The following is a 25,894-nucleotide window of genomic DNA, read 5'->3' as shown; positions in this document are numbered from 1 at the left end:
TGTGGGGAACGTGAGGAAATGAGACAATTTAATGATGCACAGGAAGCCCCAAACTATCAGGACTGAAGATGAAAAATACACGTGTCATGCCGCACGTTTGCATTTCAGCTGAGATGGGCTTTATGAGTCAATGAAGGGTAGATGATGTACAGCCATCGCCAAGCTATCAGCGTCGGTGACAGGCAGGCCTCCTGCTCGTCCTTCACGACTCGCTGCTTACCACGTCGCTTCCCCCATTTTCTGCAACCATGAATGAGAGGTTTGGGCTATTTCACTACTGAAAAATGCTTTCAGTTGTGCATCCCGTTTTTAGAACCAATGAGACTGTTAGCTCCTTACAGAAGAAATAATAAAAGCGAATCTACCAGTTACGGATTGAAAACATCTTTTTCCGCGTTACCCCCAAAGGCAGAGAATAGAGCGGCTGAATAGATGCAAAATTGTCCAAAATTAGACTACACGAGCCAACTAAGAGATACATTTTTCTGAAGTTCCAGCTTGCTGTTTCTCTCATTTGATTTCACAGTTCCAGTATGGAGTGGAGCGGATGGTAGGAACTTTTTTTTTTTTCTTGGGTAACAAAAGATAATTTTCATGAATAAGTCATTTTCACAATACACCAGGATTTAACTATAGAAAAAGCAATCTGAGTGATCCGTGAGTTTAATTTATGCTACTAACTCTTAGAAGTGGAGAATTATAGTTTCAAGTTATAATACAGCAAGAGTAAAATTAAACTTTAGTAACAACACTGAATATCAATCAGTCCTTTTATCTTTTGGCGTGCTGAATTATCTTTACATGATGCATTATAATTCAGAACTGCCACCTCCCTCCCGATCTCTTATTTTTTTTTTCCTTTTTTAGAAGAAAGGTACTAGATTTTTAAAAAGCAAAAACAACAACAAAAAAACAATACCAGGGTGCCTGGTGGCTCAGTTGGTTAAGCCTCTAACTTGTGATTTCAGCTCAGGTCAAGATCTTGGGATCGTGAGATCAAGAACCATGTCAGACTCTGCACTCAATGGACATTCTGCTTGAGATGGTCTTTCCCTCTACCTCTGCTCCCCTCCCTACCCCTCCTCACACTTGCTCTCTCTCTAAAATAAATAAATATTTAAAAAATAAAACAACACTAAATGACATACTTTTAATCATGTAGAGTTAAAAGTGAATCTAATTATAGTATATATTCCTTAACAATCTATGTCTTGAAAGCCATACATCATAGGAGTTGAGATAGTCAATGATTTCTGTATTATGGGAAATTTTCAACTAGTTAAAGTACTGTAATATTATAAGTAATAAACCAAATTATTTTCCTCCTAAAACCAATTTATCATGACAAGAAAATGCAGAAAGTGAAACTTAGTCAAAATATCCTCAAATTTTTAGGTTTGATGATACCCAATTGTATGCAAAATAAAGATTCATAAAAATATATTAATTTTGCTTTTGCATTTTACAAAAGCTCAAATGTCTTCTTTAGCAATAGAAAGACATTTATAATCCATTTTGCACACTGCATAATTTAGATCTTTCTAACGTTTGGAATTCTAACTTGCTTTATAAGTAAGTGGATACACATTTTATTGAAGTAAATATTTTAAGTGCATATCAGTGAAATTGTTGAAGATATTCAAACATATAATATTTCACAAAATTGTACAAGCAAGTAAAATTGGTTTTGGATTTCAGAATCCCATAACTCCTTCTTGGCCCTTTTTGCTTTTACCTATAAACTACTTAGAAAATTGGATAGGGGCGCCTGGGTGGGTCAGTGGGTTAAAGCCTCTGCCTTCAGCTCTGGTCATGATCCCAGGGTCCTGGGATCGAGCCTTACATCGGGCTCTCTGCTAAGCAGGGAGCCTGCTTCCTCCTTTCTCTCTGCCTGCCTCTCTGCCTACTTGTGATCTCTGTCTGTCAAATAAATAAAATCTTTTTTAAAAAAAGAACGAAAGTTGGATAATAAAAAAGTATACTTCATCCTCAAATGTCAATATCATTTGCATTCTCAAAAGCATTTAATATTTAGTAATGTATCAGAATTATGAAAACAGATCCTTCACTCTGGGGAAATTTTCAGAATTTTGTTTCTGCCACAGCTACCATCTTCCACTGATAATATTAACTGGATAGACATGTGTGTCCCGCACAGGTCCCAACTTCCCAACACCTTGAACTTGAGGCCTTCTAAGTCATTCAGTTTAGATTGGGCGCCACTTAATCTGTGAGCTTTTGAAATGGTTGCATGTTTAGATGTTTAAAAATGGAAAAAAGATGTCCGAGGACCTAATCCTACAGAATGTTATCCTGCAACAACTGAGGTTAGAGCACTAGAAATAGAATCTGCCTCTCCCCTTTGGATGAAATTAGCCAGCCTTCAAGTCTTAGTGCTTCTATACTGATGTGGAGGCTGCCCATGTCCTCCAGCTATCATTGGATCACTCCTCCATGTTTGGAAAATAAATTGAATTATATCCAAACGTTGAAATATTAGAAGATCATACAGGAATATCTGGATGTGGGGAATCATCCTATAATATCAGATGGTTTGGAACTCAGAGCCAGCCCTCCTCCAACAGCCTGGACCTGAATAGCGGCTGCCATCTTTAGGCAGGACCTTCTAGTTCCCACTTCCCACTGTCCACATCAACCTTTCCTTAGTGCTTTGGGCTGACTGGCACTTGTTGATATTTGAGTTTAAACCTCTGAATTACAGATACCCTTCCCTCTAGGAAGAACTACTCATGATTCATTTTGCAGTTTTCAGCACCAGAGTGATCTGTGCACTTATTTCTTTTGCCTGATACACTCGAATGAATGACTATCGCCTGTAACATATCCTAAGACACAAGACACTTAAGAAGAGGAACATAAAGGATTTATGTCTGGATTTCCATAATTCCTCACCTAGTGTTTTGCAGAGGGTAAGTACTTGCTGAATGATTAAATGAATCTTTTATAGTTTGTAATGACAAAAGACAGACTTATGCAATAATTAGTAACTTTATTATTCAAAATACTATTTTCATTACATTTAAACATGTATTAGTATTCCATTCTTGAAAGGGAAATCTCAGTATCCACAATAATTCTTTTAAGTGACTGTAGTTACACAATCATACATGTGAATCCCACCTAGAGGACTGCAGAACAGTGTAGATAAAGGAACCGAGGCTTTAAAATGTGTTAGATCTGCCTTCTACACCTAGATCTCAAGTTATTCATTTCAATAAACCTTAGTTTTTTGGCCTTTAAAATATAAATATGATTATCTATTATTTATGTTACATTTATTATGCCAGTGAGATGAAATATAATGTACAAAAAAAGTCTACCTATATCTGGTGCGTAGTAAATGCTTACAATGCCTATGACACTGAAAAGAAATATGGTAAGCCTTGTAAAAACCTTGTCTTGGCCTGGATGTTCCCCTGTGAACTATTTCATATCGTAAAACTGTGGTGGATATTGAAGAAAAATCTTGAAAAATCTAGAAATGTACCCTTTGGCTAAATTAGACTGAGACATTTTAGATGTTATTGTAGCCCACTAGAAACTGAAAAATAACAAAACCCAAACAAAACATTTTCCCCAACTTCAGGCATTCATTTCTTGATCTATAGAGAATGGTGTACTAATCAAGTACAAATACAGCCAGTAAAAGACTGATCTAATCCTTGATTGATGAAAGCCTTCAGAACAGAATTTGTATTGACAAAATCATTCTGGGTAGCGTAGAGGGGAGTCTTCTGCTCTCCTGGTGAGGAGATGCTCAGCTATAGACCTATCCATGATAAAGTCACAGCCTGTAATTGAAGGGCTCAGAGTTTGGTCATGGGGGAAGGCAGCCACTTTCAGAGGTTCTGGACGAATAAGAATCTTAAACAGGTTCTGGACAAATGAGAATAAGAATCTTAAACAGGTGATTACAGAGGGCAAGCAAAAAACTGAGGAGTCATACAACTTTTTTTTGTTTTGTTTTGTTTTCTCATTTACTATACTGATGCCTGCTGGCCACTGCTTGTATGTCAAGCTTTGTGTTAAACCTGAATGTGTTATCATCCATTTAATCCTCATTACATACCTATGATGGGGGAATTGTTATTTTCTGTATTTTATCTGGAGATTGGGAGAGAGTGCCCTTCCTTCAAGTTGGTATTGACAAAATGAAGACTTAAGCTATAGTTAGTAGCTTTATTATTTGAAATACTATTTTAATTATATTCAAACATTTATTGGGATTCTACCCATAAAGACAAAAATGCCAGTGTCCATGATTATTCTTCTAAGTCAGTCTATTTCTACACTTATGCCTGTGAAATTCACCACTGAGGCTTATAATAGGTTAGCCAAGCCCTGGGTCTCCTCCATCGTTAATTCCACGCAGAGGTGTGGAAACCCTCTAGCAGATTCAGCCATACTTTTGTGCATTATACCACTGCTCTCCTAATTAATCATCCCATTTTCTACTCGAACTCCATTCCCCACCTGGCAGTGATCTGGATGACTTAACTCTGTACTTAGATTTTGGTGTTCTCCTCTTAACAAATCCTTTGGTGCCTTCTGACTACCTTCTGGACAAAGTTTAAAATCGTTGTATATCTTAGAAGGTCATCTATTATCTGTCCCTCTGAAATTTTTTTTTTTTAATACCTCTGCTTCCTTGTACTTTATACTCATTAGGAAATTCATTCATTTCTCAAATAGGTCAATGCCTCTCTTCTTTCTAGACCTTAAGATACAGACATTTCTTCACACACTTTTTCCACAATTCTGACTAATCTCTACCTCTCCTTCAGGTATCAACTTAAATGACACTCCATTCATAGAACTTTCTTATTCCCAATAGGCAGCTTTTCCATGTTAGGCACTGGCAAAGCAGTGCCAGTCCATTACTGTTTGCACAAGTTTCTACCAATGGAAAACTCACATATTTTTGCCAAACTAATCACTGGGACCACAGACTTCTCCAGTCCCATCTTTCTCTAAATCCATCATTTTCCTATTGAATGGATGAAAAAGTGGCAGTAGGGAGGCTGTAATTATTTATAGCAGGTCAAATTTTGTTTCTACAGAGAGAACCCTAGCACCAAATTTTGGAGACCTTAGTATATCAGCTACCTAGCACCTCTTTGTCCTTCATTTGGGGTACAAATTATCAATGGTAGAACTACATTTAAGTTCTGCTTCTGCATGTGGTCTAATCTCTATAGCATACATCCTATGAGGTTAGGGACCATCTCTCTTTATGTTGATATTTTATTTTTATTGTCTGCCATAATGCCAGGTACATAGGACATAGTTAATAAATATATGTTGAATGACATGTAGAGAACAGAAATGACTTTTCCAAAATCATAAGCCCTACTTAGCAGCATAGTTTCTGATTTTACTAATCTTGTGCCAATAGTCCTAAAACCAAACTGTATTATGACTATTTGCCATTTTGGTTAGTAATGACTTCCTTAAAGCTTAGTCTTACGCAAAGTAATATAGACACAATGGTCTTACATAAAATATTTAGTGAATGTAGAGCACTGTTAGTACATGTGTTTTAGTAATTTTAACTGTGGAAGAAAATACTCTCTAGTATGTATTTTTTAAAACATTTAGGAAACCCAAGAAAACAGATAACAAAGTTTTGAATGCACAGCTTACCTCCACGTCCAAAATTCCCAATCTCGTTTGGGCCACTATTGCTATTGTTTACTGGCAAGCTTGTGGCTGGCCACGAATCAGCAAGCCATGGGTAACTGGGATCGCCAGCATTTAGAAGACCAGGACGGCTGAAACAGAAATTAAAAGGAAATCAATCAGTGGAGCTCAGTGAGAGATTTGGACACCTGTCTCCTACACTAAAATAGATGAAAGAATTTAAGAAGATTTTAATTCACTTCCAATTAAAAAGTGTAGGTTCTCAAGAATTAAGGAACTTCCGTAGTTCATTAAGACTATATATAGCCTGTCAGTGGAAGCAGAAGCATCCTTCCTGGGATTCTGCTGACATCCAAATGAATTCTGTTGTCTGCCTTGAAACTGGTGGGAATTGGTAACACAGCAGGATCCCGAAACAAGGTTTGATGATAAATTGGCACCTCAAAGGAACAATTGCTCAGGGTGACTGCTTGGTGTCAGCCATCTCCAGGACTTTGGGCTATTGCTTCCTCCATTCCTACAGTCCCCATATTTTTCTGTCCCCTGTAGGCTGTAACCACTGTTATGAGCCCTCGTGCTTGATTTAGAGGCAAAGAACTTGAAGGAAATTAATGAACAGTATTTATATTGTTCCATCAATAGCACATTTCCAAATTCTCTAAGTTGTGAGATATTAGGGGTATACTAAAGATTTTAAGGTAATTAACGATTCACTGTGATCTGATCCAGCATGTGAGTATAATCAATGAGAAAAACTTCCCTCACATCATATTGAATAAAGAATTCTCATTTTTTATATAAAAGATGGGACTCTGATTCCTTTCCAGATTATTAGCATATTTACAAAGAAATAGCAACATCTATAATCATTGCACTTTATTTTTGATAGACCGTTTCTGTGAAATCCCTAAGAGAAACATGTGTTTCTATGGCAACTGCAATAAGAAGATCCAACTGCTTACTTGCTACATGCACTAGCTCTCATTAGACCTAATCTCTTTTTGCTAAAATATTGATTAAATGGGAGATTGGAAGTTATTACCAGAGCCTAATTACAATCTCCATATTGGCAAAGGGGAAATAGATGAGGATATATGGGTTTGTTATCAGCTTTTATCAATTTCAATTGAGTATCCAAAGTTGTGGAATCCAGTCCTATCAATCTACAGCCTATTCATCATCCATGAATCATTTACTTTGTGATCGATTATGTGTAATTGTTCACTCACAGCAATTTAGTGAGAGCCAATAAGGAGTCTTAAACAACAGCAACTTCATTTGCTAATGTCTAATTAATGCAATAAACATCCTGCTAACAAATGAACACATTCCTTGTGATATTTACTACTAATTTCTTCAGGGGCATCTGGGAGATATGAAACATCTGGACTTGATTCCTCTAAAGTGCACAACAGATAGATCATTAAACCTTGTGGTAAGCCATTTAATTCCTCCTAGAATTCTCAGACTTATAAGTGATCGTTTATTACAATAATAGTCTCTTACTATAGTTTCCCCAGTCCTGATTAAAAATAATAATAAAAAAGAATCTCCTTAGCATACCTCCCATTGCTCATTAGTCCTCCATCGCCTCTTTGAAATGTAACTGTTAAAAAAAAAGAAAGACACACACACACACACACAAGTAGTCAATATTAATTACGATTAATACCAACTACATATTGGTCCTTAGTTTAGAGCTGAGGCCTCTGGGAATTTTAACAAAATATAATTAACATAATTGTACAGAGAATAGGAAGCCGTGGTTTGGCCCAGGGCAAAGCCATTATTTGCTCCAACTTTAATAAGACATTTAAAAATACTTCAAGCCAAATGTATGGTTAAATCAAAAGGGCTATTTGTGTTTGGATATCAAAAACTGTTACAATTGGTAGATATAGTGTCATTGGAAGGTCAACATGCATTAATGGGGGATTATCAAATCAGGATTTTTAATCTTAGTATGTGGGTATCCTAATTAGAAAGCACAACATAAAATGCACATAACAGAAATTGAAACGGAATAGTTCAAACAGGTAATAACATCCTGCCAGTGGAAAAGAGAAACAGGTACTGATTGATGACGTAGTCCTCATCATCACAGATCCTTTTAGGGACACTATTAAATCACTATGAGTTGAACAACTACAATTACAGTAGACATAAAGTATAATTAATAGAGAATACTGTGTTGAGTGTTTTGTTTTATCATCAAAACTTCCACCCAAATGAAATTTTCAAATACTTGATGCGGAATATATTCAAATTGTATGTAATAATTGCAAAAGCTTAAGTCCTTTATAAAACTCTGGAACTTATTAGTCATATCAACAAGCATTCCGTAGAGCTATACCTGGAGAAGACCTCTCTCTAGACACTAGATTCCATTCCACAAAGCTATTAACATTTTAAAAAGTGGGTTTCAAGGATTGGCCAAAGAACATAAATATCTGGGTGGATCCATCATTTCTTATCCAAAATCTTTGTAGCCCAATATGTTTGGAATTCAAAACGTTTCAGATCTCAGAAAGGTAATCCAGTGCATACTCTAGAGAGGATCCAAGTCAGCAACTCTATTCAAAGTTATTTAATGTGTTCACAATAAAATATAATAAAATCATGACTAGTGGGATAAAGTCTATGATAGTTCCACATTAGCATGGATCAAATTTTGCCACTCAATGAGTTAACTAGAACTTTGGTGTTTAGAAGTTCACGGATCGCAAAATAGCAATTCTGACTAAAATAAATACAGATCAGAGAAACCAATTCCTGGGAATGAAGGAAAAAACTTCTGGTTATGGGCCAGGGGAAGGAGGTTGCGAGGGGAGGAGTAAAATAGTTCATGGGGATTAAGGAGTGCACTTGCTGTGATGAGCCCCAAAACATAAAAAAAAGCTAAACAAAACAAAAAATTAAGAAAAAAAATTATACAGATGTGAATCCAACATGTCTTTTTTTTTTTTTTTAAAGATTTTATTTATTTATTTGAGAGAGAGAAAATGCACCCAAGCAGGGGGAAGTGCAGCGGGAGAGGCAGGCTCCCCGCTGAGCAGAGGGCCTGATGCAGGACTCAACTCCAGGACCCTGAGATCATGACTTGAGCCAAAGGCAGACACCCAATGACTGAGTCATCCAGGTTTCCCCAACATGTCTTATCTTTGGAAAATACTGATTATATTTACCATGATTTCCTAATGAGTAAAAAGTATAGAAAAAATTAAAAGAAAGTTTTATGAACTGATTCATATTTTAAAGAGGATATATTGTTAAAGTATACATACAATAAATACTTTTTAATTTGAATAATCTCTCCATAATTCATCTATTCCTCAAATTTTTGCTATGAAATATGATAGCTCTTTAAATTTTGTAAATTTACATATGCAATTCCCCACTCCCTTCCCTAAGATCATTTAATGACACATCTCTCACGATATCATAATTAGGTGATAGGACCATGATTCCCAGGGTCTATCAGGAGGTAGTGCTTTGAGGAACACCTGGCTGGCACCTGAAGTGTACTTACTTATCAATTTTTCAGGCACCATCTCAAATTCATTATAAAACAATTCTGACATATCCTTTGTATCTGCCCAGGGCTGGCTATGGACAGTTCCTCAGAGAAGATGAAAGAATACTGGTCACAACTCTGCTTCCTGACAAGTTTGCTTAAGTGACAGGAATCAAGAATCAGCAGTGGTCCATACCACTTCGGGTCCCACTAATAACTACTTTTAACAACAACAAAAGAAGAATTAATCTGAAACAATTAATTTAAAAAATTGAGCACTAGCGCTGTGAAATAAAGCCCTGATTAGAGGAAAAAATATGCACACAAAATGTGAAAACAGTACAGCTAATTAGCTTTCCATCCGATGTGACTTTCTAGTTATGTGGTTTTTTAATGGACTATCAAGTGATTGTTTTACTCTACTAAGAGAGTTAAGATAATGTTGTGAATATCACTGTGAATATGCAAATAAGCAGGCACTGATGAGCTACACCTCAAATGTGCTGCTTAGAAGATAGGTGGAAAGAAGCTAAGTATTTCTCCTAATTTAGATGTGCTTTTGTCCCCACTTGAACTTTCCATTATTGCTAGTAAGTGATACAGAGAAAAGGAGGGCAACTGAAGCTGAGGCACAAAAATTGAGTTGCACTTAACTTTTACATACTAATCAATGGTAAATTATTCATAAAATGTAAAGTTTAGAGGTGTCTGGGTGGTCCAGTTGGTTAAGCATCTGACTCTTGGTTTTGTCTCAGGTTATGATCTCAGTCATGAGATCAAGCCCTGCCTCAGGCTCCAGGCTCGGTGAGGAGTCTGCTTTCAGATTCCCTCTCTCCTTCTCCCTCGGTCCCTCCCACTTGTACTCCTCTCTCTCTCTCTGTGGGGATTCAGAGTGCCTGGATAGGTAAGATTTAAGTGAAATGTGGCTCCCGAGGTGAGACCAATTGAAAAGAAAAGGAGGAGTGCTGCAGCTCTGGGTTTCCTTTCAAGTTTCTGAGCTGAAAACAGCCAGATTTTTATTGTGGCTCAATGCTTTCATCTAGGGTGTAAATATTTAACTTAAATGAAAAACACTCTTAACTTATGGTCACATGTTCATCATTCCCTTAGCCCATACACACGACACAAACACTGCTTGTTTTGTTTGCATCATGCATTGCCTCATATCTATATGTCTTGATTACTGAAGCCTAACATTCCTTTCTGTTTTTCTGTTCCTACTTGAGGTATTGATAAGACCTGCAATTAAAGGGGAGACTGAGCCTGGCTCAGGACCTTTTGCCATTAGAGAGTCTGGTCCCCTCGTTCTCTCCTTTCTTTTATTTAGGGGTCTGGAGTAATCTTTTCATTTGGTACCTCAGGGTTTGCTAGCCAAACCTAGCACTCTCTCTAAAATAAATAAACTAATATATATATATATATATATTTTAAAGATTTTATTTATTTATTTGACAGACAGAGATCACAAGTAGGCAGAGAGACAGGCAGAGAGAGAGGAGGAAGCAGGCTCCCTGCTGAGCAGAGAGCCCGATGTGGGACTCGATCCCAGGACCCTGAGATCATGACCTGAGCCGAAGGCAGCGGCTTAATCCACTGAGCCACCCAGGCGCCCCTAATATATTTTTTTAAGTGTAAAATTTTTAAACTTACAAGGCAACACTCAAAATCTTATCAGATGACATCCAAATGGCCATCAAGCAGTTGAAATGAGGCTCCACATCACTCATCATTAGGAAAACAAAAGTCAGAATTACAATGGATGCTACCTCGCATCCATTAAGATGGCTACCATGCAAGACAGAATAATAAGCGTTGGCAAGGATGTAGAGAAATGAGAACTCTAGTGCACTGCTGTTGGAATGTAAAATGGTGAACCCATAGTGGAAAATAGTTAACAGTATGGTGGTTCCTCAAAAATTAAAAATCTAAGATTATCATATGATCTAAAAATTCCACATCTGAGTCTATACCCAAAAGCATTGAAACCTAGGTCTCAAAGAATTAAAGTAATGTTATTCACAACAGCTAAAACCTGAAAGCAATCTAAGGGACCATAAATGGATGAATGGACAAGAAAAGTGTTGTGTATACATACAATACAGCTATTATGAAAGAAGAGAATTCTGACATACGCTAAACTTGAGGATATCATGCTAAGTGATATGTCAGTCGTAAAAGGCAAGTACTATATGATTCCACCAATATGAGGTAGATAGAGTGGTCAAAATCATAGAGACAGAAAGTAGAAAGGTGGTTGCGAGGGGTTGGAGAAGTGGGGAGATGGGTGTTATTGTTAACAGGGTATATAATTTCAATTTAGAAGATGAAAAGAGTTTTGGAGGTGGACGGTGGTGATGATAGCACAACATTTTGAATGTATTTAATGACACCAATCTGTATACCTGAAAATAGGATAGTACATTTTATGTTACGTGCATTTTAACACAATAGAAAACTGGGAAAATACAATCAGGATTCATTTACAGACATGTTAGAATATGGACACTAAGCTAAGGGTCATATTTACCAAGAATTACATACTGTGAGTAAAATGCTTTTAAATTTCAAAGCACTTAGGACATATCCAGTTTCTCTCTGTGTTACCATAATCATTAAAATCTGTTTTCAAACCTTTCTAGACCACTTTTGGCAAAATATTCCATAATGACACTTATTTTTGTACCTCTATATACCAACTGTACAGAGGCAAAAATGAACAGTATATTATGTAAATACATGATCAACTGAAAATGGTCCATAGACAGAATTTGGTATACATGAAAATTCTCCATTTTGTATGCTTCCATGACAAAAGAAAACCTAAAAACCGAAACTAATCAAACAAAAAACAACTCTTATCATAGTAAGATTGATTCATTGTCTTCAGAAAACAAGGGGAAAAAGGATGAATATTCAAGTTTCCCTTTTATTCCATGCTCCAAACAGATTTGTTCCATTTTGAAAAGTAGACCAAAAGTAACTGGGTCGTATTAGACCACAAGACGGAAAGTAGACTAGAAATAAGGACGAGCAATTAGAATGAGTAAAATAGAAGTCACATATGGTGTTTTGATGAGCATTTTTCTTTCCTTCCCTCTTTCCTCCCTCCCTTCCTTCTATCCTTCCTTCCTCTTTCTTTCAGTCTCTCTTTTTGTGTAGAAATAAAATAAAATAAAATAAATTCCACAGCAAATTGAAAGCTGTTTGAGGTAGCTTTCATTTCAAAGAAACGTTGAACTTCCTTGCATTTAAAAGCAAGAAGGATGGAAGTAGAGGTATTTGGACAATTTTGCTCTAGTCATGATTTTTATAATCACAGTGTAATAACTTTGTGCTTAACAGAGATAAGTTTGAAAGAAATGTGAATCTTTACCAGGAAGGAGTCTCTGCTAGTACCTAAAGTTAAGAACTTTCAGGGAACAACATATAGAAGTTTTTACCGAAAACTCACTGGATAGTGCTAATGTAGCTAAAAAGTTGTACAGATACCACAACCTGAAGTGTTTAAGAATGGCATTAAATATTTTGAATTTATTGCAATATTTATAAAGGATATGAAGTAAAGAGATTTTGCAAGTTACATCATACAGAATGTACCTTTACTATTATCTGACAGGATTAATCCTAATCTCATGCCTGCTAGAACTGAGGGGGAAGAGAAATATAGTGATGTGGTAAATTGACATTTTGAGGTAAGGAAGGTTTCACAATGCCTATCTCTAGAAGGCCACATTTTCCTACTCCAAATGGAAACTTTAATGTTGCTAGCCAAGCCTCCTTCCCTTTCCTGATAAGCTATTTCTCAAAAATGCATGTAGATTAATCCTCTTTTAATAAGCATTAACACAGCCCAGATCATCAGAGTATAAAAATTCCATCAAATCTTTTAGCTGTCTTTGGATAGTTTTGTCAAATAATTTCTATTTCACCGATGGTTTTTGAAGCCTATGCAAGAAGTGTTTAGCACTTCATAATTTGCTCACTCATTAAACTTGATATTCACTGAGTTTCACACAATCTGTTACTCTCAAAGGTACTACTCATAAACTATCACTCACCCCTTTACAGGTTAAAAAAAATATATATATACATATACTCTCATTACAAAGTTGACAAATGAAAAAATTGTGAATAACAGTGAACAATGTAAGTTTGAAAAGAGTCATGTAACCCTTGTGAGGATTATAAAATGGATATACATGAACATGCATATTATCTATATAATATAGCTTCATAGAATCCTCATGAGAGTTCCATAATGTTATTCATTTATCTATTCACAAACACTGTTAACACATGTGATCAAACATTTACTCTAGATTCAAAAATCACCTAATGGTCTCTGTATCTCCCACCCAAATCTTTTTACCAGTCATTTGATGCTACAACTCAGGTGGTGAATTATTCAAGCAGCCAGGAACCTCACATGCAGTGACAAGAAGACTGTTAGTGCTCAATGGAGAAGAAGATAAATAACATTGTATGATGCTCAATGAAAGTATAAAATCATTTCACCCAGAATATGAGATATAAGGATTCCTTTTTTTGTCACAGCTGCCCTTCTTTGCACCATGTGAAAAGATATGGCACGCGATTGTGCCTGAAGAATTTAAATAAAGGATAAATAGGGAAAAAAATTGAATAAGAAGTTCATGTGTAACATTGCCCTGGGGAAATCTCCACTATCTGCTGTGTAAAGAAGCAAAATAGGTTCAAGCCAAATTCTCCTTTCAGATCATTTTTTTCAAGATTTTATTTATTTATGAGAGCAAGCAAAAGAGAGAGCATGTGCCGGGGAGGGGGGGAGAGAGAGAGGTAAAAACAGACTCTGCACTGAGAAGGAAGCCCAACATGAGCTCTATTCCAGGACCCTGGGATCATGACCCGAGCCAAAGGCAGATGCTTAACCAACTGAGGCACCCAGGTACCCCGCAGAGATCATTTAATATGTAATCTTGCATTTGATTCTTGATAGTTGGTTTTATAATATAAGGTGTCATTCCACTAGTGTCTTATGATAAATATGTTTAAATCCTCTGATATATAAGAAAAATATCAATACCTAGTAGCACCTTTTTTCTTCCTTCTAGACATTCAAATATAATTATCCACATGACAGAGAGCCAAAGACTATCTGTAATAAAAGTCAGTGAGTTTTCCTGCACAAGTGAGTGGAAGGCATCTTGCTGAGAATTAGAATCTCTAACCTGAAATATATTTACATATCTTCCCACTAGTTAAAATCTTCCCTGTTCTACCTCTAGTGGTTAAGAAGAGATTTGGAATGAAGTAGGGAAAAAGGGAGTGCTGAAATCAAATTTTACCTGCTTTATAATTCTACATACAGTTGGCCAAACTTTATTAAAATGCATATCTATCTATCTATTTATATATATATATATGTGAATTGCATCAGATACATATGTATATCTTAATATACGTAAATTTCATCAGCTGTCTAAGTATAATCTAAGAGCAAAATTGGCTTTTGAAATAAATGAAGTATCTTACATTATAAAATTAATCTAAATACTTATCCCAAAGTAGATTTTTTGTTTACTTAAGAAAAAAACTACCAATGCTCTGATGAATTAACAATAAAGTCTGGACACCATAGAGACATTACCATGCAGTGAAAAAGTGAAAATATTAGTCTTTTTACTTTGTGAGTAAAATCACATTGTCTCCATGCTTATAAAATTTATAAGATTCCCACAGAATTGCTATGATAACCAAAATATAAATAGAACCAGTACAAATAGAGTATATTCTCCATAATTTTTCCAACACACTTCAAAGAAAGAAAAAAAATAGCCCTGTATGAAATCTCTGTGCTCTTAAATAGATCATTAGCTCATGCATAAAATATCAGAAATTTGAAGCTATAATATATACTCCACTAATCATTCATATTTAAAAATCCCCTTTTTAAAAGGTTGTATAAGGACAAGAACATGAACATTTTAACAGGTGGAGGATAGGATATATATGGAGGGAAATGTGTAAAAAAATTTACCAAGGCAGATATGCAGTGCTAGCTACCTACGGTTTGGATTTTCATTTGCTTCTCACCTAGAAGAGAACAGCAGTTGCTAGAAGGCAAATTACTTGAAGGTGAATCCATTCTGAGAGTCAGGCATCTATCAATTAAGTATAAAGGTTTTGAAAGGTTGCTCTCTGGCTTGGCCTTACTCCAAAATATTTGAAGGGCATAGCACCTTCTGAGTTAGGAGTTTCTCTACAAGCAGATGGATATCAATCATGATGAGAAATGATAATAGGAAATGTACTGTACTTGTCAAGCTCAAAGACCAATAGATATTTTCAAATTAAATGCATAGGTTTTGTAAAAAACTGCCATGGGGGGAAAAAGAAAGGAAAAAAAAAAAGAAAAAAGAAATCTGTCTGACATAATTTTACTAAAAGCACAAACCTACTAGTTATGAGAACTATGTTATTTATAGGAGTGAGCACATGAGTGTGGAAGATAAAAATGCAACACCTCAAATATGGATATCCTAGAATTCTGCATTGAAACTAGAGCAGTCAATCTTTTATTATTTTCACTGAAATCAAGAAAAGGGATAAACACTAACTAGACAATGAATTAAATTAGTTCTTCCCTATGATTTACATGATTCATATGTATATCACAGAGATGAACTGTAATATGGTGATTGATTTAACAGATGGGCTGATGACAATGCCTACAAGGAATTAAGGTAGATCAGTGGACTACAGACCAAGAAGGTACATTAAAGTATCATGAATGTTCAAAACTCTGACACTAGTTACTGCCTAGCACCTCTTGCTGGAAAGAACACCTCAATGATGTGGGGATACAGCAGTCAAATGACACAGCCCAAGGAAGAAGCCACCAGCAATCAGTGAGACATGAGAAACGCAGAATGACTGCAAGTCACAAAGCATGGAATCCCCTTTTTAATGGATACACTGTCCTGCTTTCTCTAGTCATGGAAATGTACTCTAATGGTTAATAATCACCTTAATTTTCACAAGATATGGACATTAGTCTCAATGCTACAATAGAAAGATTATATGTAAATGCTGTCAAATCACAAGCAAGAGAACCAAGTATAGAGCCCTTCTATTTTGCACTATTTAGACATCAGTGGCTAAGAAGCCTAAAAGCTAGAGCAGCTTATAAGCTTAATAGACTATAAAGCTTCTGTCAGAATCCATTATTAAGACATTTATAAACATTTAAACTTAAAGTTAAAACTGGAGATAGAAGATTGAATACACTGTGTCAAAAACTTCTGAAGTGTTTGTAGAATGATGTGAAATTAAAATTGTTCCCTTGTAAATTTTAGAAAGTGTGAAATATTGGGAGACAACGTATTTTTATGATTGTCGTTGTTAGAAGAAACACTTAAAATGAATTGCAATTAAAGTTGCTATTGAACATAGCTTCAATACTGAGTTCATTCTTTAAATCACGGACTTGATAATTCTACCCCATCTCCTGTCTCCCTCCCTGCCTCGGAAATGTTTGGAGGGCCACAGGTTTTGACATCCTTGAAATTCTATCACAGATTCTAAGAAGAAAACATTTTTGCAAATAGCTAGACATCTAGGATCTCCTTTTCCTTCTTCTGCTTCTTTTCCTTTTCCTTTTTCTCCTTTCTAAAAGGCTGATTGGTCACCCTGAAATAGATAGACTAGACTAGTAAATCACTTAATTCATGCTTCATCAGTCTTATTAAATCTGATGAGATTTTTTTTTTCCTTGTTTTTATTTGTCATCTAGGACAGTTCCTATTGTAATCTACATCTTGAAATACTAAAAGCTATATTTCAAATATTTTCTTCCTGAGCATGTTAGAAATGATCTTGCCTAAATCCACCTCTTAGATAATGGGTTTATGGCACGTCTGTGTGTGTAAGTGTGTGTGTGTGTGTGTGTTTTGAAGAACTAGTTGAGAAAAAATGGTCACACATTTATCCGTGTGTACTCTTGTTATGATTCTTTGGAGATACAGCAAAAAGCTTGCCTTATAGTCATAATGTGATATGGTGAAAAGAAATACATTAAGGCACATGTATAATTGCATTTTACAGAGCAGGTGTTTAAAACAAGCTACAACATCCATTCATTCATTCATTCATTCATTCACTTCCTCATTATTCAGACCCATTCCCTCTCTTTCATTTCATCACACTCCTAAAAACAGGATATTTTCTTAGCTAGAAATAGTCTCTTACCAGCATAGTTACTGAGTCCCTTTCTCTTCTTTCTTCGCCAATACAACCAGATGCTAAAACCCATCAAAATTACCCAGCAGGCACCACCAATACCAGCTATAAAGGCTGGCTGCTTCACAACATCAGTGATTTGCTCAGTAATACTGTTATTGTTTTCAGTAATGACAACTTCATTACGTCCCCCTGTGGAAGAAATAGTAGTTTTAGTTGACGGTAAGCACAGGAATACAACATGGTATGCCAAAGACATAGAAAATTAGAAAATTCCTACAAAGGCAGGTAATATTTGTGCTCTGAGCATGTCACAATTATTGATAAGTATATTTCATAAGTTTCAGAAGATGAGTTAAATTATGAGCCTAAACTGTGATTAAGAACATGGCTCCCTTATGTTTTGGTTTACTATGAATAGATTCAGAACTGCTTCTTGATTTATTGCCTTATAAATAAGTACTAGGGTGCAAAATAACAGCAACTTTTCTTTAGCTAGGTAAAGCATGTTTTAATATAGTCTCGTTAAAATATATAAAGCAACTGCAACATGCATAAAGTTTGCAAATTGTCTTTCCTCTATAGCACTGCATCAATTCAACTGTTCTTGGCTTAAAAATATGTCATTTAATATTGTCCTTAATAGTCTAACAAAGATCTTATTTTGATCAAACACCCTTAATTTTGGGGGATGTATTAAAACTACCATATAAAACAATGACAATTATGTGCTTCATAGAGATCAGTCTCTATAATTTATATATATGTATATACATATATACCACACAAAGGTACAATAAAACTAAACTAATTTGAAAATCTGCTTGAAAGTTGAATAAAAAAGACAACTTTAATACTAATTCTAAGGTCTATGTTACTAAAATAAACATTTAAATCTGGTCTAATATTACTCTAGAAATAGTCATGATTTTGGCAGTTTAGACCTTTCAGAGATAATTAATAAAATCTTAATCCACATTTTCAAATAGGTTAAAACTTATGGAATTGTAGTATCACTGAAAAGCAAATATTTAGGTGTGTATTTAAAAGATTAAGATATTTACACACAGGAAATTAAGTGATTTGTAGTGTCAATATCATATCCTTTCAGTTACAAATCAAAGAGTTGAAAAATAAATTGAAATCAAAATGTAAGTGGCAAATGTCAGCATATCACACCACATGTATGATGTTCATTATTTCAGTTATTATGGCATTATAACATAGTAGAAAGAACATGGTCTTTGAAGTTTCCTGTTTGGATATCATCTCTTCCACTTACCAACTTAAATAAGCAATAACTTTAGGTAAGGGACTTAATCTTTTCAAGTACCTGTTTCTGTTAGTTGGCAACAGCACCATTTCAAATATTTGGAAGTATTAGTTAAGATGATGTATGTAAAGAGGCTGATGACTCCAAATTATGACCCAAGTATGGGTAAGGGTTACTTTAAGAGCCACTCAAGGAACTTCAGGGATGTAAGTTATAATTGCCTAGATGTAAGAGTCTTGAAAACCACAGATGACTTGTTTGCCAGTTTCTCCTTTCTTCCAGGTCAGAAATTTAGCCAACATAGCCTAGACTCACTTGTAGTTAAGTGCAGCAAAGTGACTTACAATACTGCATAGGCATATTATGCATACTGCCTGTAGACCTGACCCACACACTACTGTGACAATACTTGACATTCTCCCTCTTTGCTAATGTTAAATAGAAAGAAGGGGTCTTTGGAGCATTCTGACTCCTGTAAGAGAATCCAGAGCTATTGATTGGAAGGATCGAAGTTTCCTAAATGACTGTGTGGAAGACAAACCCTAACCTCCATTCTGCTAATCTATATCAGATGGGACTATGAATAAGGAAAAAAAAAACTTTTATTTTGTTATAGCTGTTAGCATTTTTCTTATACATACTTATATTCCATTTCTGAAATGTCTCTTGTGTTAAATTCCAGATGTAAAACCCAGATTCACTTATGTAATACCCTGCTTAATCTTTTCAATTTATCTGACCTTAGTTATTATATACATAAACTTAGATAAAAAATATTTAAAATGAATTCATATTTTCAATATAAGACATACACATACCTGCTGATTTTTATAGCTACTAGGAGTTACCAAAAGGAAAATAAACACATTATTGAACAAGGAGAAAAGAAAACTTGTCCTTCATTTGTGTACAAGGTTGATAAAATATGATGTTTTATGTGCAATATTTATGTTACCAAAGGTGTATTACTACTTCTTATGTTGCTGGTATATTTGAAACAATGTTGTCAGTTGGACTAATTAGAGCATAGACAAGGGATGTGTGTGACCTGTAACGCTCCATTGTTCTTGCAGACAAAAAATATAATGAAATGTAATGTCTTCCTCCCATTGGAGAGTAATGAAGAACAAAACCAATTTGTTGGACTAAAAATTAATTAGACACATCAGATTCGATTGTATCTATTATTGTGAAAGTTTGCAGCTGTTCCACATATTGTTACCAACTATATAAGGTAAGCATTAAGTGGCCAAATGATTAAAGAAACAATAGCTATATTATTAAGCAAGATTACTGAAAATTATAAAGCAAAGTAAATTTACTATATGGCATAATCTTTGATGCTTACTTATGTAAATGTATGTGGTTGAATTTCTGTGTGTGTAAGTAAAATGGTATAGGAGAACTATGGACACTTTGATGTTAAATTATCTTACCAGTGGAAAATACAGACAAAAAACAATGCTTTTAAACATGTGTATAGCTATTTATTATATTTATATGATATTTTATTTAATATTCCCTTAATGGAACTTTCTGGGATGAAAATAAAACTGAGAAGGAATAGATGAAACAGTACATAGTCTGGCATAAGACAAATCTAAAATTATCAGCATAAATTACAACAAATGCCAATACATGATTTAATTAAGGCAAAGGGGAAATGAGGTAGAGCTTGAGTCACTTCGAGTGCTGTTTCTAGTACTGAACAGACAATAGAGAAAGCACAAATTGAAACAGAAAAAGATTAGCCATCACTAAATCACTTTTCAGCTAAGGAATAACAGTTGTGTAGATAATGTTATCAGACAAGATGTTAAGGTAGATGTGCAGGAGTAATTAAAGAAACACTTAAAGGCTTCTTCGGTACAACAGTAGATATTAAAAAGAAATAAATCTCTTGAGTATAAACAGCATTTTCTGTGTTGAGTTGTGCTTGTGTGTTTGTGTGTGCGTGTGTGTGCACATGTGAGCATGCATTTATTCCAAGTGGTGCAATTCCATTTGATCACATCCCGAATACTGCACGTTCTAGTTACACAAATAGGAGATAGAAATAGCATTTATTAGATTATTTTTTAACTTCACAGAAAATTTGGAAAGAGTTTTATGATATGCTAAAAAATAAAGTAATAATCATACATTTAAAAACAGTCTTTTTAAACTAATGAAAACTTAAATAAAACTTTCTATTTGATTTAAAACACTCTAAGTTAGTTTTCCTTTTTTTAGGTTACTATACAGTTGTTAAGTTCTTAATTGACATGAGATGAGCTTGGTTAAATGGTATTATTGTAATGTTTTACTTGCCTCCAAGTGCAATAAATCCCCCCAATATTGTGAACAATGCATACAGTCTCTACAAAAAACAAACAAACAAACAAACAAACAAAAAACAACAACAGCCAAAAACTTCCCTTTGCTTGAGAATTACACTTCTAATAAAAATGATAGAAAATACAGTAAAGAAATATATAGATACTTGACAATCTGGGTTAGAAATATTCCAACTGCTATAGACAATTAAAAAGAAAAAAAAACACAAAAACCCACAAAGCTTTGTTTGCTTATGCAGGAATTTTCATAGAAAACGGTGCCCTTTAAATATGTCTCATAAACATTTAAGGGAAAAAGTAAGAGAAGTAAGAAGGGCTTACTTCTAAATAGCATAATGTGTGTGTGTGTGTGTGTGTGTGTGTGTGTGTGTGTGTGTGTGTGTATCAGTTAAATCCTTTTGGGTGTACCTGTATTTCTTTCTTATTCCAATTTATTTTAGAAAATCTCAGAAGGGCAAGATTGTAGGTTCCCCTCAGGTTAAGAAATTAATTCGGTCTGTATGACTAATTAAGAAAGGGAAGGCAATTTAAAGGAAAGTTAATACTATAACTTTTTCTCCTTAACATTTTTAATATATAAAAGAACAAAAACTTGGAGAATATTAAAAAATCAACAGTATGGTTGAATGTTAAATCTCTTCATATACAATAAATATTTTGTAAAAAGAAACAATTTCCCAGAAATTGGCAGTGTGCTCTATGTGCATCATTTCAAAAAACAAACAGAAAGAAATGGGACTGGCACATTCTATTGTATCAAACTCTGGGTAAATATTCTTAAAATATGCAAACTCTAGGAAGAACATTTAAAAATATATTAAAGATACTAATAGACAAATAAAAGCAGGAAGAACTGAAGATATATGTCTCTTGAAAGAAGGGAGATGCACTAGGGGAAATCTGAATTTATGAGGCTTTCTTTTCCTTTAAAAATTTCAAACCATACAGTGCTAGGCAGCTTGAACCCAAATTGAAAACTTCAGTCATATTGCTATAAAGTGTCAGAGGATACAGTTCTCAGATGACAGAGTGACTGAAAATTTTCATTGGGAAGCCATGTTCAAGAGCCACATGAAAGTAATATTTCCAAATCTTTGTATGAACTCCCCCTTAATCATAAGATGAACTCTTAAGAGTGCCTGCAGAATGAAGATTCCAAGAATCTGGTGAATATCAAAAACCAGAAGGCTGAAAAGGCTGAACAGACTTTTCAGCTGATGTTCACTGTAGAGAAAATTTTGTTTAAACCTTAAATTTCATCAAGTTGGAAAAGAGATCAACATATTTGGCTTTTCACTGAAGCCTCTTAAGGGCCATGACTTGGAAGTAAAGGTCAAACTGAGATTTTGCTCTGAGAAAAAGGTCAAAACATAAACAGTCCCATATTAACAAAGGTAAAATCCAAGCCCCCGAAAAATCAAGATGATCAGCTAGTAACATAACTCTCTTTAAAACAAGACCCAACATTCTTTAGAAGATCACTAAATTTTATGGTATGCATCTGCAATGTATAGTATGCAGTAAAAAACTACTAAGCATGCAAAAAGAAACAAAATAACAATAGCAAAAAAGAAGAAAGCAGTAAAAAAATAGTAAGAGACAACCAAAGGTCAAGAGAAAAATTAATCAACAGATACAGACCATGAGATGACATGGACGTTGAAATGAGGAGAAAAGGACTTTAAAGTCGCTATTAGAATAAATGGAACATGTAAAAGAAAACAAATAGAAATTCTAGAACAGGGGCGCCTAGGTGGCTCAGTGGGTTAAGCCACTGCCTTCGGCTCAGGTCATGATCTCAGGGTCCTGGGATCGAGTCCCGCATAGGGCTCTCTGCTCAGCAGGGGGCCTGTTTCCCTTCCTCTCTCTCTGCCTGCCTCTCTGCCTACTTGTGATCTCTCTCTGTCAAATAAATAAATAAAATCTTTAAAAAAAAATAAATTCTAGAACAAAAAAGTATATTATATAAATTAATAATTCACTGGATACTTCCATTTCTGCCCATAAAGAAATAACAGGTATGGGACACAAAATCCTCCCATAAATAAGTAGAGAAGTTGGCAAAATATGTAAAACAAAGAGCAGGATTGTGAGAAAGGGGAAGTAAAAAAAAGGGAGATTTTACTATTTTCATATTTGATCTGAAGATAGTGCTAATACTCAAATGTGATGCAGTGAAGAGGAACCCAAATGTGGCTAAACAAAATTCCTGAGAGGAACTCTGGGAGGCTGAGGAAATTGAATTTATAGAACAGAATATCTGATAAAAAAATGAGTAACATAAAATTTTTTCTTAGTTTTAATTTACTTAAAAGATAAAGATAACTAATGATTTAAAGCAAAGCAAATCATAACACTACTTTAGTTTGTATATTGGTGTTTACTATATAAGAGTAAAACTATAACAATAGCAAAAATACTGAGAGGAATGAAAATGGAATTATATTTTTTTAAGTTCTTGCTAGGTAAATCCTAGAGTAACCATTATTTTAAAAAAACCCTTAATCCTAAGAATCCAATAATGGATACAAAATAGAATACAGAAAGTGACTTCATTCAACAAGAAGAAACTAAGAAAATAGGAACAAATTCAGATAGAAAATAAATAGCAAGATGGTAATTCTAAGCCCAAATGCATCACTGATTATATTGAAGTTAATGGTCTAAACATTACAATAAAAAGGCAAGGATTATCATATTGACTTTAAAAGAGACTTAATATGTAATATAAATAGTAGAAATGTACAATATCCCTGTAAAAGGATGGAAACAAAACACAAACTATGTAAATACTTTTAATATAATGTAGCTATACTAATATTAGACAAAGTACATTTTAGGACAAAGAATCTTACTAGGTAATAAAGCGGGGCATTCCATAATGATACAGGGTAAGTTCCCTAATAAAATGTAACAATTCTAAGATGTATTCACTTAAAACAAGTAGTAAAATAAATGAAATGAAAACTTATAGACAGAAAGAAGAAATACAAAAATCTTTAATTATAATAAATTTCCAGACTCCTTTTTTATTTATTGAAAGAGTAAACAGGCAGAAAATCAGTAAAGACCTGAACGATACTACCAACTAATTTAATATGACATTTATGGAACTTTCCACTCCAGAACAGAAAAATGCACATATTTTTCAAAGGCATAAGCAACATTCCCTAAGACCAAATGTTAAGCCATAAAATAATTCTCCATATTTAAAAGGCTAAATTCATACAATGTACATTTTCTAAACACAGTGGAATTAAATTACAAATCAGAAAGAAAAGGCTATTTGTGAAATTCCAAAATATCTGGAAATGTAACAATACACTGCTAAACAACCTCTGCAAAGAGAATGAAATCCTTAGGTGAAGTGAAAAGTATTTTCAACATCGTGGTAAATGGAAACATCGTGGTAAATGGAAACTCAAAATGTATAAGATTCAGCTGAAGATGTGCTTAGTAAGAAATGTATAACTTTAAATATTTTATTTATTTATTTGACAGACAGAGATCACAAGTAGACAGAGAGGCTGGCAGAGAGAGAGAGAGGGAAGCAGGCTCCCTGCTGAGCAGAGAGCCCGATGCGGGCCTCGATCCCAGGACCCTGAGATCACGACCCAAGCCAAAGGCAGCGGCTTAATCCACTGAGCCACCCAGGCGCCCAGAAATGTATAACATTAAATAATAATTTATTACTACTATATTATATATAATATATTATTATTATTTATAATTTATTTTAAGTATCTGTATTAGAAAGGTCCTAATCACTGGTATAGATTTCCATCTTAAGAAGCAACAAAAAGTAAGTAGAAGAAAAAATGCAGAAATTAATTAATTAGAAATCAAATAAATAAAACTAACAAAGCCAAAAGTTTATACTTTTAAAAAAAAAAGATTTCATTTATTTATTTATTTGACAGAGATCACACATAGGCAGAGAGGCAGACAGAGAGAGGAGGGGAAGCAGGCTCCCCGCTGAGCAGAAAGCCCAATGTGGGGCTCGATCCCAGGACCCTGAGATCATGACCTGAGCCAAAGGGAGAGGCTTAGCCCACTGAGCCACCCAGGCACTCCAAAGTTTATACTTTGAAAAGATTAAAAACATTGATTAATCTTTATCAAAGCTATTTGAAATTAAAGGCATGGTTGGGTTGCAAAACAAAGAGGGAGAGAAGAAAAAGAGAGAGAGAACATGAATTCTCAGTATATGAATAAAAGAGATGAGGGGCACCTGAGTGGCTCCATTGGTTTAGTGTCTGCCTTTGGCTAAGGTCAGGATCTCAGCGTCCTAGGATGGGGAACCACATTGGGTTCCCTGCTCAGCAGAGGTCTGTTTCTCCTTCTCTCTCTGCCCTTCCTCCCTTCTTGTGTCCTCCCTCTCTCTTAAATAAATAAATAAATAAATAAATAAAATATTTTCTTTTATCTTTTTTTTAAGATTTTATTTATTTGATAGAGATCACAAGTAGACGGAGAAGCAGGCAGAGAGAGAGGAGGAAGAAGGTTCCCTGCCAAGCAGAGAGCCCGAAGTGGGGCTCGATCCCAGGACCCTGGGACCATGACCTGAGCCAAAGGCAGAGGCTTTAACCCACTGAGCCACCCAAGTGGCCCTAAAATCTTTTAAAAAAATAAAAGAGAAGACATAACTACACATCCTGCAACATTACAATTAAAGTGGATTATAAATAAGGAGATAATGCAATTAAGCATATAACAATAAATTCAATAACTTAGATAAGTTAGACAAATTCACTGATGGAAAAACCAAAAATCCATTTAATACAACCAGCAAAGGAATAATAACAGTTCTAAATAAATGCAAATTCATAAATACAAAGAGAATATACAAAGAAAACTCTAGGCACAGATATTATAACTGATTCTAGAAAGAAT

The 25,894-nt window shown here is 34.8% G+C and overlaps 1 protein-coding gene across 1 annotated transcript in view; it reads right to left on the bottom strand.

Moving 5' to 3' along the window:
• Positions 1-25,894, bottom strand: part of ROBO2 (roundabout guidance receptor 2) — a 594,514-nt gene that overhangs the window by 48,671 nt on the left and 519,949 nt on the right. The window contains 3 exon segments of the mRNA XM_082689522.1: positions 5,665-5,792; positions 7,225-7,267; positions 17,402-17,584. Of these exon segments, the coding sequence (XP_082545648.1) occupies positions 5,665-5,792; positions 7,225-7,267; positions 17,402-17,584 (354 nt within the window).

This window comes from Mustela nivalis, assembly GCF_964662115.1.
Source record: "Mustela nivalis genome assembly, chromosome: 1".
NCBI lineage: Eukaryota > Metazoa > Chordata > Mammalia > Carnivora > Mustelidae > Mustela > Mustela nivalis.
Note: the sequence above shows the minus strand (reverse complement) of the source record. Positions and strands in the feature narration are given on the sequence as shown.